The 15,425-nt window shown below is 39.3% G+C and overlaps 1 protein-coding gene across 1 annotated transcript; it reads right to left on the bottom strand.

The window, feature by feature from the left end:
* Positions 1 to 2,913: 2,913 nt before the first annotated feature.
* On the bottom strand, positions 2,914 to 14,724 carry LOC101849981 (ferrochelatase, mitochondrial). The gene is made up of 2 exons (XM_005090150.3): positions 14,525 to 14,724; positions 2,914 to 6,761 (listed from the first exon to the last, which is right to left on the bottom strand). Exons 1-2 carry the CDS (start codon positions 14,553 to 14,555, stop codon positions 5,521 to 5,523), a joined length of 1,272 nt encoding a protein of 423 aa, XP_005090207.1. The 5' UTR covers positions 14,556 to 14,724; the 3' UTR covers positions 2,914 to 5,520.
* Positions 14,725 to 15,425: the final 701 nt, after the last annotated feature.

Here is a 15,425-nt window from a genome sequence, read left to right as displayed (position 1 = left end):
AGCACAGTATGGTGTGTAGCACTACTAGTATAGTGTGCTAATCTACTCTTTATTCTGTGTGACTGTTCGGCAGATTAAGAAAGCTGACAATTCCGTAGAGAAATCACAATCCATTCAGCCTGCAGATCAGATTGCACTTATTCAACTAAAAAAAGAGATAGATGAGAAAAAAACTTTCAAAAAATAAAATTTGAACAAGCATGTCATTCACAACTCTTATTTTGTCGCTAATTGAGCAACCCTCTCTAAGCTGAAAAATATCTTGGGGTCCCCTAGATTTCCATTTAAATGGACTCCACTGCATACCATCAGTGTTAGACTCAAACTATGTATCAGTCAAATTAGGTCAAAACACTTTGGGGGCGGGGGGGACATAATTTCCCTGTATTACATCTTCCAGAACTGCTATACTTTCTGTGTAGTGTTCCATTTACTTTTTTTATGTATCACCAATTGCAGTTACAGTTGTGAATAACCTCAGTTCAGACAAAAGATGTGTCTAACCTAATTTGGGGGAAACAGTTATGAGTCGGACACGACTATATTAACAGTCGAACCTGTCTAAGATGGCCACCCATTGTTGAGGAGAAAAAAGGAACCTTCCGTCACAGCACTACCTTATAATCTACGCAAATGGCCAAAACTGTTGATTCACTTCCAAGTGATGAATAGTAATGGGAAAAAAAACAACTGAAAAACAAAAAAGCAACACTGTCAAAATATAATTCCTCAAATGTAATTGAATTCAAAACGGCGGTGACAACAACCACAACCATTATTACATGACTATCATTGTAAAGTGGTCTCCCGACTAATAGCACGCCGGGTAAAAACACAATCTGCCTTAAAATTAAAAAGCATGTTGGCAGTATGGGAACCGAATTTTTCTAATATAATTTTTACCCATAAGTGCACTTTCCAAATCGACAACTCCATCTTGTAGGCCTACTAATAGCATGTTCATTCGAGTGCTTGAGTAAAAAATGGATCAGCCAATAAAATAACAAATTCCATAACTGATGAAAGTGAAGCAAACACCATACACCCTCATTTCTTAGTTAAATCTGCAGCTTTGCCTGCGAAAAAAACCATAGGGACATGGTGTGACACAGAATTGTGCAACGAGGAAAGCTGTGCCAGACCATGCGTGGCGGGTGGACAGTGTGAGTGTGAGAGGGCTACGCCGTAATCATGAAGATGACCGTTGTCTGTGACCAGTAAGTGTAGGAAAACTTCACACCTCAGGGCCTGCTCAGTTCAATATAATGTAACCCCCACCACAGGATGCGAGGTAGTTCATAACAATCAATGAAATCCAACAGAATACTTACTCTAAATTACTCCCCTTAGAAATTCACTTAAGTTAATAGCATGCTCGCAAGAGAGCACCTTTTTCTTATCACCTGAATTGCGTGCTACTAGCCGGAGAATACTGCATTGCTAAAACTAAACAACCATTCACTTCAAACAAAATACGCAAACTTCACATGCACTACAGTAGAATCTGATTATGTAATAAAATATCATACTTTTCTAATTCTATCATAATCATCATGCAACAACTTATAACCAGGATGCCAAATAAATTAAAAACTGATAGACTCACCATGATAGGAAAATCTGAAAACTAATACTAGACATGATTAATGTTGATAATACCACTAGTACTATCAGAGCCAATCTAGGCTAAGAGAGACACAACACCCCAGCAGAAAGAAATGACATACTTAATAAAAATTCTCCCCACTCAATAATCGAACCTGTGTCTCTCGTGTGTGACAGCGAAGCGCCCAACTGCTACACCATAAACTTCGCTATTATTACACTTGTACAGTGGAAACCATATATAACAGGCCCGGTAATAACAGGGATCCGGTAATAATAACAGGGATTTTTTAAATCCCCAATTTTTCCTACTCTTTGTCTCTATTAAAAGTTATCGGCAATAACAGGGCCTCGTCGGAGCCCAACCGGTTATAGCAGGGACAGAGGCTCGTTAATAATGTGTAAAAAGTAAGAGAGAGAGAGAGAGAGAGAGTAACGCAGGGATGGAGCAAGTCCTTGCAAGCCATGCCTCTGCAAGCACACGCAGCGTGTGAAGCGAGAGAGGGTTGCGGTGTGCTGCAAACCTCGATCTAGCCCAAAACCTAGCAACACGAACGCGTACTGTGTCTACTGTCACCAACGATGTCAAACGAAAGAGAAAATGCCTTTCAATTGACAAAAAACTACAAAATGATCCAGACTGTTGACAAAAAGCAAGCTCCACTGGCAGAAATTTGTCGTCAGTTCGACGTTCCACAAGGGTCGATTCACACCATTATCAAGGATAGAGAGAAGATAGTGGCAGCATACTCGTCCAATGGAAAGTTTGCTCTGGATCGAAAGAAGATGGGACTACCCGATGCAGCTGCTGTGGATCAAGTTCTTCTGATGTGATTTAAAGAGGCAAGGAGAAAGTTGGTGCCAAAACCCCTGTTCGTGGGTACTTGTGGCCAAGGAAACTACCCATGAATAAGTACAGCTGGATTAGTCCACAAATGTTTACTTTCCTTGCATTTCTGATTTAACAGGGATCGGATATAACAGGACATTTTCTCTACTCCCACCATCCCTGTTATATCAGGTTTCCACTGTACCAGCAAACAGAAAGAAACTCCAATTTTCAGTTCAATAGTTCAAAACAGAATGCATTCTTCTAAGTAACTACAAGTTGAATTTCTGTAAAAAGAAGCGTAAAATTTTTTCCAAACTTTTCGTGTTCATACTTTCCATGCATAATAGCAACCAGACACACAAAAGCACCAAAGGCAATACAAAATGTATAACCTAAATCATAGGCACACTCATCCTCAGAGACCTGACAAAAGAAAACTCATTGGCTACCAATTAAAATTAAAATGAACACAATACCACCATGCATAGTTTATTATTCTTTTGAGGTGACCAAATCATAGACAGGATTTTTTTAAATAATAAATTTACAATAACCGAACAAAAACCTCTGAAAGTAAATGAAAAGAAAAGATGAAATGTTCCCATCACTATCACAGAAGTAATTTGTACTAGAACTAGAAGCAGGCCTTGCTTCACAATCATATTATATAACAGTGAACATTTACCTTTTTTATGTTGGACAATAAAGCAATATTGTGAAAGTACACTTAATATGCTTATTGAATTCTTGGCTTCCAAACACAGAAATTAAGAAAGAACACATTTTCATTTACAATCAACACTGTCCTTCAGTGGTTTCATTCAAACTGAATGCTTGAATAGTAAAATGTACAAAACAGTCTGGGCTAAACAAGTTTAAACAGAACATAATATTTTTCAAGTTCATTAAGATTTTTTAACCTTGACAGCTATCCTCATTAAAAACAAGCAGAAACATTTTGACAGGGAAGTTATTCTTCAACCTTCTTAAAATAACTTAAAGGTGTATGTTACCTTCAATAGAGTACTAAAACATTTCCACTGAACAATCTGAGCAGTTTTCCTTCATGCTGAATCAACTTTTAAAATCCCATAGAGGGAATGCAAACACAAGAATACACGGATTATCAGTAGTTAAAATACAAGCCTCATGCATTATTAGATTTTTGTTGGTTTCATGCAGAAGCTTGCAATACCATAAATGAGATCAGAATAAACCAACATTTTAGATGAGACTCAAAACTCTTCGTTCAAATTTAGAAAAGCATAATGGATACACTTATTTGTTTTAGCTTCAGTAAGAGTTTTATGTCACTTGCAATACAAATAGGCCTACATCGCATAAATGCCAAAGATTAGAGATGTTACTGAAGAGTAACGTTGCATACAAAGTAAAAAAGGAGGAAAAATAAGGATGATAGATGTTTACTAAGACAAAAGAAGCAAACCACATTAGTAGAGTGCCCGCCAACCACTCACATAGCTTAATATTAATAATCATTTAATCCAGAAATATCTTTCTTAAAAACTATTGCATGGGGTATCAAAATACAAGTATGAAGACATATAAAATGTACATTGCCTACTTTTGTCATATTTGCTCTGATAATTACAGTCTAACACTCACATCGCAAACACGCACATATATATAATAGCAAACAGTTTTTCAGGTCCCTAATTTTTTCTAGATATACCCGGTATGTATTCTTTGTATTTAATTCATACAAAATGATAAGATTTCCGTGTCCTGGCGATTTCACTATGTGCGTGCTAGACTGTAACTGAAAGCCCATACATTCAGGATAACATAAAAAAATTTCCTTGCGACTTAATTAAATCAAGCCTTCATTTTCACCAGTCACCATAAAATACAATATACCAGCCATTCTCAAAAGCTGAGCACCCTTGAAGATCTGCTTTTCCTCCATGCATTACTAACAATCCTTTGCTGCTGCCCTAAACGCCTGATGGCGTAACGGGTAGTAAGAGATCACTAACAATGCAAATAGAAAATTTGTACGAAAACAGGATTCAAAATTGTATACTATTGAATAGTAAACCCGCCTTAGTTAATGCCATATATATCGATGAGAATCATAAATATTTTTAAGGCTGTGTTTGTTGTAATATTTTTACTGCTTATTGAAGTGGATGTCTTTAAAAGGCATGGTTATGGATACGAAACCCATTAAACTCTCAACTGATTAATTCACCAGTGCTTGCTTTCAAATTATTTTCTAAACTTGAAAATTATTTTTAACACCTACCAAACACTGCAGCAATAAAAGTCGGAAAGACTAAAATTTAATGGTATTCCAAAAAATTGTCGCAACGTATTAAGCAGACCTTCTGAGAATGGCTCAAATATGAATAAAGAAAAGGTGAGACGAAAAGGCAAAGAGAGAGAGCAGAAGACCCAATTTTATAAAAGTAAGAGGCACAGCACCAGAAAAAAAAAAAAGAACCTCACTTTCTAAAGCATGCTCTAAGCTACAATTTCTGATTATGTTATAACATGAGTATTGTATTGTTTTGATCATAGGGAGGCTGTCTCTCCCAGGAAGACAATTCAATATGCTGTTAAAGTATCTTTATGTTCACAAACATAATTTCAGTATCAAAACATAGGAAACCTCCCCTAGGATAATTCTTAATATGATGTGAAGTCATTTTGCTTCACTCACTAGTATGAACCAGGAGGAATTTATTTTCTCTCTCCAAAAAGAAAAGAGAAAGACAACCTGCCCATGACCATAACACAATGCAAAATGCAGTTTTGGCAAACAGAATCATGTCTTGCTATCATTAAAGACATCGCATGTTTAGGCGACATGAAATTCACACCTCCGATAACAAATTTTTAACAGTCCAAAAATGTGGAGTTTCAAAATGGTCCTAAAATGTCTGCAAGACAAGAAGCCTTCTTTACTGGAAAATTTACACCATTCTCTCTCCTTTGCTCCCATTTTGAAAAGTTAATTTGAAATAACAAATTTTGAAAAAGACAAGATTCAGATGAGTTTGATCTTATAAAATAATTAACTCTGGGAATATGAATTTATTAACGGCTTAAATAATTTGGAGCTACACTTTCGCAGACGCTATTTTGTTGCCGGTGAGAGCATCAAGCCGACTCTGTTGGTTTCGGAAGAACTCTTTAGCTTGTCCACAAGTGACATTGACACACATTGGGCACCGCAGGGACAGCTGGGGAGAACATGAAACCTGAGAATCAATGTGATTCTTTACAATATCAGCAAGGGCGTCAATGAAGAGTGGGTTGTCGTTGAGGCTCGCAGCTCTGCGAATATTTTTTACCCCGACTTCAGCTGCCAGTTCCCCGGCGTACTCCAGATCCAACTCGAACAAGGTTTCAATGTGGTCAGACGTGAAGGCAATGGGAACCAACAAAATGTTCTTCCTTCCCCTGTCAACCAGACCCTTGATTGCTTCATCTGTCTGAGGGCTGAGCCAGGGAAGAGGGCCCACTTTCGATTGCCACACAAGGCGATAAGCATGAGAGTGACCCAGACCTTCCATAACCCGCTGGACAGTGGCAGCCACTTCAGTAGGGTACGGATCACCCCTATTGACAACTTTCAGTGGAAGAGAATGCGCCGAAAACAAAATAACAACATCATCTTGGTCTTCCTTGGGGAAACGAAGGATCTCATCTTTGATATTCTCAACAAAAGCCTGGACTAAGCCGGGATGCGTGGGCCAGCGATCAATCACACTCCAGGTCATGTTGTCGGGGGGTCCTCCCTTGTTGTAATAACGGTATATGGCATTGAGGCTACTGCCCGTAGTAGAACAGCTATATTGTGGATACTGAGTGAAAGCTATAGCGTGTTGCACTCCATCATCAGCCATCTGCTCAATGGTGTCTTCTGTGAGGGGGTCAGCATAGCGGAATCCCACGTAGAACTTGTGTGGAGCAGACTCTGGACTTATCTTGTCCAGAATATCCACCATGCCCTGGCCCTGCAGCTCCGTCCAGCGTTTGATGGGCGAACCTCCGCCAATTTTTGCATACTGAGCCTGGATACGTGGTGTTCTCCTTTTTGCAATTAGGGGTGCTAACTGACTCTGGGCTGGAAGTGGGATCAAATCTTTGTCCAGGAAGAGACGAAGAAGGAAATCATGAACATCTTCCTGCTTCTCTGGACCACCTAAGTTTAGCATCATGATGCCAGTTTTGGGTCGTAGTCCAGATTTGCTGCTTGTTCTGCGGACTTGTAAGTCTCCATTCTGCACACTGCCGATGACACACAATGGATTCCATGTGTGTTTCAGGCCCTTGGAGCAAACGTTTGGGACTGGACCTGCAAACAAAAACAAAAGTTTCAGTTTGTTTCCTTTCAGAACACTACAGCAACATGACCAAATCAATCCTGATCATTGACAATCATATGTGCATACAAAAACACGAGCAGCTTCTTCATTGGTCATTGTAGGTTCAATGTCCCTTTCAACACTATGAATTTTTTACATTTTAAAATAAACATTGACCTAATCCAAGTCGTGCTGTGAACTGTTTTGAATGCAACCAACTTGTGGTTCGCGCGCTTATATATGCAGTAGCGAGCGCAGTAAACCTCCTAAAATTAAACTAACTTGGTTATTCAAAAGAAAGGACCCCTGGCCCATAAATACAAATAAAACCCGGAGAGTACACATATCACACGAACAAATTAGCATTCATTACTGTTTATCGTTTTCTTTTTTGTTCTGTGTATTTTTCCAGTACATGTATTATAAGACCACTTCAACACCATGCTTCTCACACTGAAATTCTGTCTCATTTTGGCCAATTCCCCCCAAAAATTGTCCCAAGTTGACATTAGCACAAATATTTTTCACAAACTTAAGGTAATTTTTTTAACTAAAAAGACATCACCGAGGGAAATTCTACCCCAAAAAAATCAAATTCAAGTATGTATGTATTTTGTTTTGTATGTCTTTTTCATCTCAGTACTGTAAGTTCCTCCAACAACTACAGAAATTCACATTCTGTGACACTGATTTACAAAAATACAAAAGCTCCTAAAGCCACAGCTATTCTAGTTTCCATAACTTGACTTGCAGTTCATAGAGCACTCAAGTGATCTTCTCTTTCTCTTTTTTTTAGTTTTAGTTAAAGAGTTTTACAGCACTTGCAAGGCAATAAGGTCATATCAATGACGAAGATTAGAAATGCTACAAGAAAGTAACATACATGAAAAAGAAGGAAGAGAGATAAGAACGATAGACGTTTGATAGGAAAGAAGGAGCAAACCACATCAGAGCATCAGCCAACCACCCACACCTCTTTCTGTTCCCATGTTACTATTGTTCCAATCTGCTCCCCACTCAAATGTTGCTCCAATCAGGGCTACTCATTGTAAACTACAACAGTAACTCTTCACAGCTCCACCACCTGAACCAGAACTTAAGACAATAAATCAACCCTTGAACAGGGAGCAAACTTGTGGCAGGTTTATCCCAATGCAATAGTAATAGCCAGGTCCCATTCAAACCTTGGTGGAAGGCAGAAAATATTGTTCAAAGGCTAGCTTTGCCATGAACCAACACTCCATTTCTTTTTCTTTGAGTTTGAGTAAAGACGCACATCGATACAACAATAATGGCTATTTAGGGATGGGACAAAGCAGGACAGAAACAGAGGAGGGAAAATACAGAAGTAGGACCTGCCAGTGGCACCCTCCTACCACCCGCATTCAGTTTCTAGCGTTCAAGAAAAGAAGCCCAACCCCTCAGCCAACAATGCAACTCTAACAGTACGCACGATGATTCTTACCTGATATGAAACCTCCCTTTACTATTTTGTTAACTAAATCACCCCTCCCCCCCCCCCCCCCCCCCCCAACACACACACACACACACACACACGCACAGAGAAGGAGGGAGGCATGTGAATTACTAAAGCAAATGAACGGCAGTCACTACAATAAAAGATGATGGGTCAGGTAGACAAGGCATACTTGGTGGACCTATATATACTTTAAATCCTGGGTCACCAAACTTTTTTCAAAGTGGGCCAAAAAAGATAGTGGCATCGCTCACATTGAATTTCAGCAAGGATTTAAACAAACGTTCTACAGGACTTCTCACAAGAACAGAAAACTCCCATTATTGGATTTTCTCAAGAAAAACTATGATCCCATCAATGTGGAAGCCAGGTCACAACCAAGAGGTGTTGCATAGAAAAAGAAATAAAATATTGAATTTGAACAGCTCCTGCCACTGATGCAGCCACCTATGCACAATATCAAATGTTCGCTTCAAAAACCTGTCTCATTTTATGATGCTGTGAAGTATAAAAACAAAGGGAAAATATTGATTCCTTCCTATCATTTTAAATGCAGCCATAACATCTGTTTTACAGATAGATTTTCTATCTGATGATACCAAAGCTGCATATTTATTATGACAGTCCCAGGCCTGTAAACTAACGCTGAGGGAAAATGATAGGAATCAATAATTCTATAGAAAAGATGATGAGAAAAGTAACATTTTTAGACATGATACACTTAACCCTTTGAGCCCTGATCTCTAGAGATTAATTACCCTGCCCCCCTGCCAGAGCTCCGGAGTGATATATTACTAACATTCGTTATTATGATCGTCTAAATCACATTTCATATTCCACTCAGGGTAGTCCTTATCATTATCAGCATCTAATTCAGAATAATAACATAACGTCCTGTGTAATAAACTCAGTTTCCTGAGCGTGTTTTGTCCCAGACGGGCTGGGCAAGAGACAGGTTCTCACTCACTGGTACACCGGTGGCTAGGCATACGGGCAGTTTTGCGCACAACATGTGTACCAGTGGCTAGGGCTGAGAGGGTTAACTCTGTGTGTGTGTGTGTGTGTGTGTGTGTGTGTGTGTGTGTGTGTGTGTGTGTGTGTGTGTGTGTGTGTGTGTGTGTGTGTGTGTGTGTGTGTATATATAAGTCGAACCTGTGTTAGACGGCCACCCATTGTCAAGGAGAAAAGTGGTCGTATAAGACAGGTGGCCATCTTAGGCGGGACTGATCAAGATGAAGAAAACAAATCATTCCTTTCTGAGAAAACAAACCCTTCCTTTCTGAAATCCCAACTGAAGGTAGTTGCATTGCTGTTGTTGTTATTTTTGTTGTTGTTGTTTTCGCTGGGGTTTTTTTCCTTTTGATGCTGCTTTTGTGCACGGGTGACAATAAAACGAAATGTGTCAGACAAGGGGGACCAAGTGCTATGGTAAAACAAACACACGTGTCGCTACCACTCGGAAAACGAGCGACTTGCTGTCACAAGTTCATGCTGACGTCCATTGTCAAATGTTACTTTGTTACAGACTGGGTAAACAGTGATCACTCATCGCACTTACGATTTGTGTATGGGTTCTGGGCGGGCTTATGGGTTATGAGGGATCACACGCTTCCGTCCCCAGCAGCTGAAAATTAATTTTGTTACCCATTGGTCGACAGAGGGAGGGGCCTACGCAACATGATCAGTTGGAGGGACTACCTAACAACGACAGTTTTTTAGATTATGACGGCTCGCGCACGAGTCACTAAGGTGGCCGTCTTAGACAGGTGTTATTGCTTTGTGTGATAGGGGTTGTGTGTTGAAATATGGTGGCCGCGGCCGCGTTGGACAGGTGCCCGTTTTACACAGTTAAATTATATAGAAAAAACGCAAGGGGGTAAATGGAAAGTGTCCGTTGGTACAGGTGGCCGTCTTATAGAGGTGGCCGTCAGGGCAGGTTCAACTGTATATATATATTATATTTAGATTATAATTAGTTTAGGCCTGCTTTTTGTTTTATTTGTTGAAACCTAAACACAATCATCATGAACCACACTTGACCATTGCCCATGGCCATAACAATTCACGGGTGTAATGGCGAACACTGAAGGTACCATTTGGCGTTTTGGCATACAATGCAAGGCTCACCTGCGGTCTCACTGTGTAACGAAAAAACGACAGCTGTCTAATAAATTTAACTTTTCTCAACCTCAACAGTGCAGAATTTTGAAACAGATTTATGAATATCGTAACCATATTTCTACTAAATTATAGAAAACAAAATTTGAAAAGTTTTATTGTGGAAAATTTTTTTGCCTCTCCTGATAAAAAATTGTCCCACTACCACCTTGGGTCCATTTTCTGCCCCTACCCCCTCACCCCCTTTGTCCCTCTTCTGGGCTCCTGACTCTTTCTGCAGCCTTTCTACTGTTACTCCTAGGTTTCTTTTTTCCTTTGTCTTTCAGCCACACCCCTGGTAGGTAAGATCAACACCTAGCCTTCTCGGATAAGGGCAAAAATCTCAAAATCTCAGGAGTCCCTTGTACAAGCTGCGCACGTTAAAGTTCCTGGGTGGCTAAAAATCGATAAGAGTAGGCTTTGGCCGCCACTTGGGCAAAACTCAAAATTTCCTACCAACTGAAAATGTTTAATGTGTCCCGCGCACTCATATGATCTTATGTAGTTGCGAGCACCGTAAAACACTTACCAAAAAAAAAAGAATAAATAAAATATAGGTTGTACAGTAGCAGCACAAACAAAAGATTTTTGTTTTATACATTTTAAAAAAGACGAAATGTAAATATTGTTACAATTTTGCAGCTATTTTTGCACATTTCAAATACGTCACCTGAAAATGGCAAGGCAATTACTGTTGTCATCATACAGAATTGCATATTTTGATAACACGTAGACACGCTTTGAGCAACAAAACTTGAACACAACAGTGAAAATGGCACAAGTGCTTTCTTCCTGAAGGCAATGGAAGTAGTCTTTGTACAATGGGGTCATGTCCGGAAAGATACTTTACGTCCATTATTGAAACCCAAATTTGGTGTCATCATGATATAATGAGCGTTACAATTGAAAGTGTACTTAGTAGCATGTGACAGCTCAGTGTAAAACTCCGCCATATTCCATTTTGGAAAATGACATGACAGAGTCTTACACTGAGCAATCTTTTAAAAAGTTTTTCTTGACATTTTTCCTAATGAGTCAAAAGTTTCACTGTAGTTTAATAATGCATGACAATCAATTTTTACATTTGATTGATGGCTTGCTGAATCATGATCAAGAAACTATTTTCGTCAATTTACTCAAATATATCTATCAGAAATTTGCAATTGCAACACTTTTAACTGTTTTCATTTTTTGCTCTTACTCACTTAAACCCCTCCACCAGGGCAGTGATACTGGCTGAAGTTGTCTTTAGGCCATTCGCAAAGGGGAGATATTTACATGTTCTTATGCATAGTAGAATTGTAAATGGGCTGATTTATCAATGTCATGCACATACTGTGCCGGAACAAGAAAGGGGGAACTGCTGCTTTTTCTTTCCTCATCCTTACTATCGTCATTTTTCCTCTACTTCTTTTGTATGGTTGTCACTCTCAGTTATTTCCAGGGTGCCTTGATAGTCAAAGCAGACGGAGACTTTGTGCTGTTGAGGCTAGAGAGGTGAGCACAGTAAGCCTGATTCCCCATTTGGACTTCTCTTTGATATCCACCCCTTGGCGCTCATATGACTTCATGCAGTTGCGAGCGAAGTAAAACCTCACTAAAACTAACTTAAATACTTCTATTTTATTCGACTCATTTGTTAATATTTTCAATACCTGTGGTGGGTGGACCGAAATTTGGGTGGGGCTTAGATTGCTTCCAGTTTCCAGTTTTTTACCACTAAATAGCAAGCAATAAAAACTAAACAGTGATGATTTTTCAATACTCACTGTGAGCCATGGCATTTTGAGAACCATTCAAACGAGAAGAGTTACCTTATTTTTCCATCTCTTTATTCTTAGTTAAATTCTTGTTGATGGTGGGGACGAAGCCGATTCAGCTGCAAATTTCCTCTAATTAATTTTCATGTGATGATAAAGTTGTCTTAAAAGTAGTTCAACCTGATTTATAACTGTTAAATCTTAGCGGCACAAACACAAACACGCACCCACAGCACTTTAAACACATTACTTCTATAGAGCTGGATTAGGCCGTGTAGTTCAGAAAGTTGAACACACCCAACAAAGAACCAATGAGTGCATAGTGGTATCTGTGTCAGTGGGGGACAGTGTGTCATAAACTTTCATCCTATTGTCAGGGCTAGGAGAGCGTGAGCCCGGTAGGCCTAAAGTGTTCTTTTTTCAAGGCTTTTACCTTTTTTGCAAGAAGAGTTTCATTAAGGACGGGCCATGGGAAAGGGCTCATCCTTTGCTGAGCCCTAAAGACATTTGATTGGCTGCTGGGTTACTATACTAGTTGTAAGCGGTAACAACAGTGATTGGATAAACGAGCAAGTTGATACCTCTGTGTTTATTGCGTGCGGTCATAACGGTTTCAACTTCTTATTCATTACAAAGAAACTTTCATTCAGTATGGGATAGAGTTGGGAGTGGTGGGTGGGGAGGGGAGAGGGGCTCAAGCTCGCGAGCCCTTCACTTAACCCACAGTCACTGAGTACTTATCATCATCCACAGTCACAGGGTTAGCAGGTCTAAAATCCTCTTATTCTATAGCTCATTGTACATCAATTTAAGTTTTAACTTAGTTTTATAGCAAGTTTATTAGATGTTCATTCTATTGATAATCTAGGTGCCAGTCCAGACATCTTCTAGATCTAGATTCCAAATTGATCTAATAATGACATACGAATAGATCTAGCCTTCACCTCATCTTTCTAAGAGAGCAAAAAATCTAAATTTAGCATTTAGAACTTCTTGACAATTGAGAGGACTAAACTTTCATTTTAGTGTAGATCCAGATCTCTAGATCTATCCGACCTCCTTATTCAAGTTTTGATGCCGTGTCATGTCAGTGTCACAATACTATGACCACTCTGAAATATAAACACACATGGTGATACAATTAGCCTTGGCCTATAGATCTATATATATTGTGAGAATGCTTTTTTTACTCACATTGCATGCATTTTTTATTATTTAGATCTAGATCTAGATTAGATCTACTTCTGTGATTCAAGAAGGTCTTCAATGCTTCTAGGTTTACTTTGAGACTATTTGCTATAGGCCTACAATTAATAGGCCTACTATTAAAATTAAGGCTTAAAGTAACTTTCGTGTCGGTGAATCTAATTATGCCGAGACCTGTTTTCACCTGTAGTCCTGTAGGCTACTGTAATAACAATAATGTAGCCCAATAATGTTTGTACAGACACCAACTGTGTTGTAGTTGTTACTAGATCTAGATCTAGACTCTAGATCTAGATATCTAGAAACTAGATCTGGGAGGACTTCCGTAACGAGCGACCACTATGAGACAGAGCAGAATTGAGGGCTTGGGGTAGGGGTAGAGGTAGGGGTAAGGGTAGGGTTAGGGTTAGGGTTAGGGGTAGGGGTAGGGGTAGGGGTAGGGGTAGGGGTAGGTCTAGGCTGTCTAGGTGTCTTCTTTATTGTGTTTGATGGGGTGGTCGCTCGTTACGGAAGTCCTTCCCTACTGAATTCACCAACCAAAGACAAAGGTTGCAAAAACTTGCAAAACTCTTTTAGGTGATCTTATACTTTAGCACGTTAAATTCCCAAAGTCTACTTATGCCCGACTCAGACCTTCAAAACTTTGAACTGGGCCTAAAAATGTGCAAAATACCGTAATTTTGTCATGAACAGATCGTATAACAGTGGTTTTCAGTCTTCCATCATGATTTTGGAAGCCATTGAGTATAATCTTGATGACATAGAATTTTGATCCAGATCTGATAGTGGTCGCTCGTTTCGGAAGTCCTCAATTGAAGAATTTAACGTGCTGCTAAAGTATAAGATCACCCACTTTTAAAACTAACAAAAACAAGTGAATGACACAAAACGCCAGCAAGAAAAAGTTAAAGATCCTGTTTCACAGCTATACTATGTATTATAATAGAAAATGGCATGATACTATGACAGCCAAAACAACAAGACTCGTCTACAGTACAGTACCTAAGACCCTAAGTAGTAAGACAGTACCTACACCTACGACAAACAGCAGAAGAAGCACAAGCGCCCCTCTACTCTGGACTCTAGATCTAGCTATATGTGATGATACTGGTAGATCTAGCGTCATGCCATACATTGAACAACATCAACTTACGAAATAGGTACTTGAAAGCTGAAAGCGACATCGTTGCCCTTCAATTTTTTCTACTAACTGCACTGTCCAGATGTTCGCCACACTTGAATAACAGTTCCGAGCTTCGGTACGGCTGAAGGGGCACGACCAACCAGTATTATACAACGCAAACACACGACTTCTCAGTCAGTCAGCAACAGCCGGTATCAATGATCTTCTCTATATCATTATGCGTTCGTCCATTGATACCAAAATGGATTGAAGAACGGAAACAGTAATATCGTCGTCATCACATCTGGCAGGCATATAGATAATAGATTTTGATTTTTTTAACGGACTGTGTAACTTGAAAACGAAAATGCTGTCATAATTTTCATTGTACAACAAATATATGTTTTCGTGAATATGTAGGTTTCTTTTAGCATAGCCAATTCTCCAAATTATTTGAGGTGAGAAACACCCAGAAAATTGCTTTCAGTCCATCAATTATTTGTTAACATGTAATATAAACAAGTTTATTATAATAGGCCTCTATGCATGTATAGTTTACCCTTTATATTGTATCAGCCTCTTCTTACGGATAAAATTGCAAAAGAAATACATGCCTGACTGTCAATCTCTTCAAAGGCTGTCCATCGCTTCAAAAACAAGTACGTCATACTGTGCACTTGAACTAGCTATGCCATGGCCCATGATCTTGATCTTCACAGCAAAGTTCAGGCTTGTCCTGCCTCAGTTGTTCGCTTATATTGTATGACAGGTCTCTGGTCTATATATCTGATAGAACTTGTACCGGATTTTTATAATAGGCTAGGCTAGTGATAAAAACTCGCCTGAAACACCATGTAAAAGGATACGTAGCTCGAATGAATATAGGATGAATAGGTGTTGGACTTGGCAGTGTATTTTAATCCTAGCTCTT

This window comes from Aplysia californica, unplaced genomic scaffold (assembly GCF_000002075.1).
Source record: "Aplysia californica isolate F4 #8 unplaced genomic scaffold, AplCal3.0 scaffold00013, whole genome shotgun sequence".
NCBI classification, from domain to species: Eukaryota; Metazoa; Mollusca; class Gastropoda; order Aplysiida; family Aplysiidae; genus Aplysia; species Aplysia californica.
The sequence above is the reverse complement of the archived record's forward strand: the minus strand, read 5'-3'. Positions and strand labels throughout refer to the sequence as shown.

Bases quoted from the DNA above. Each gene is read 5' to 3' on its own strand.
- LOC101849981 (XM_005090150.3), bottom strand. From the start codon at position 14,555: ATGTCGCTTTCAGCTTTCAAGTACCTATTTC. The intron at 6,762-14,524 runs GTAAGTTGATGT...TTTTGTTTGCAG, and splicing joins AGCTTTCAAGTACCTATTTC to GTCCAGTCCCAAACGTTTGC.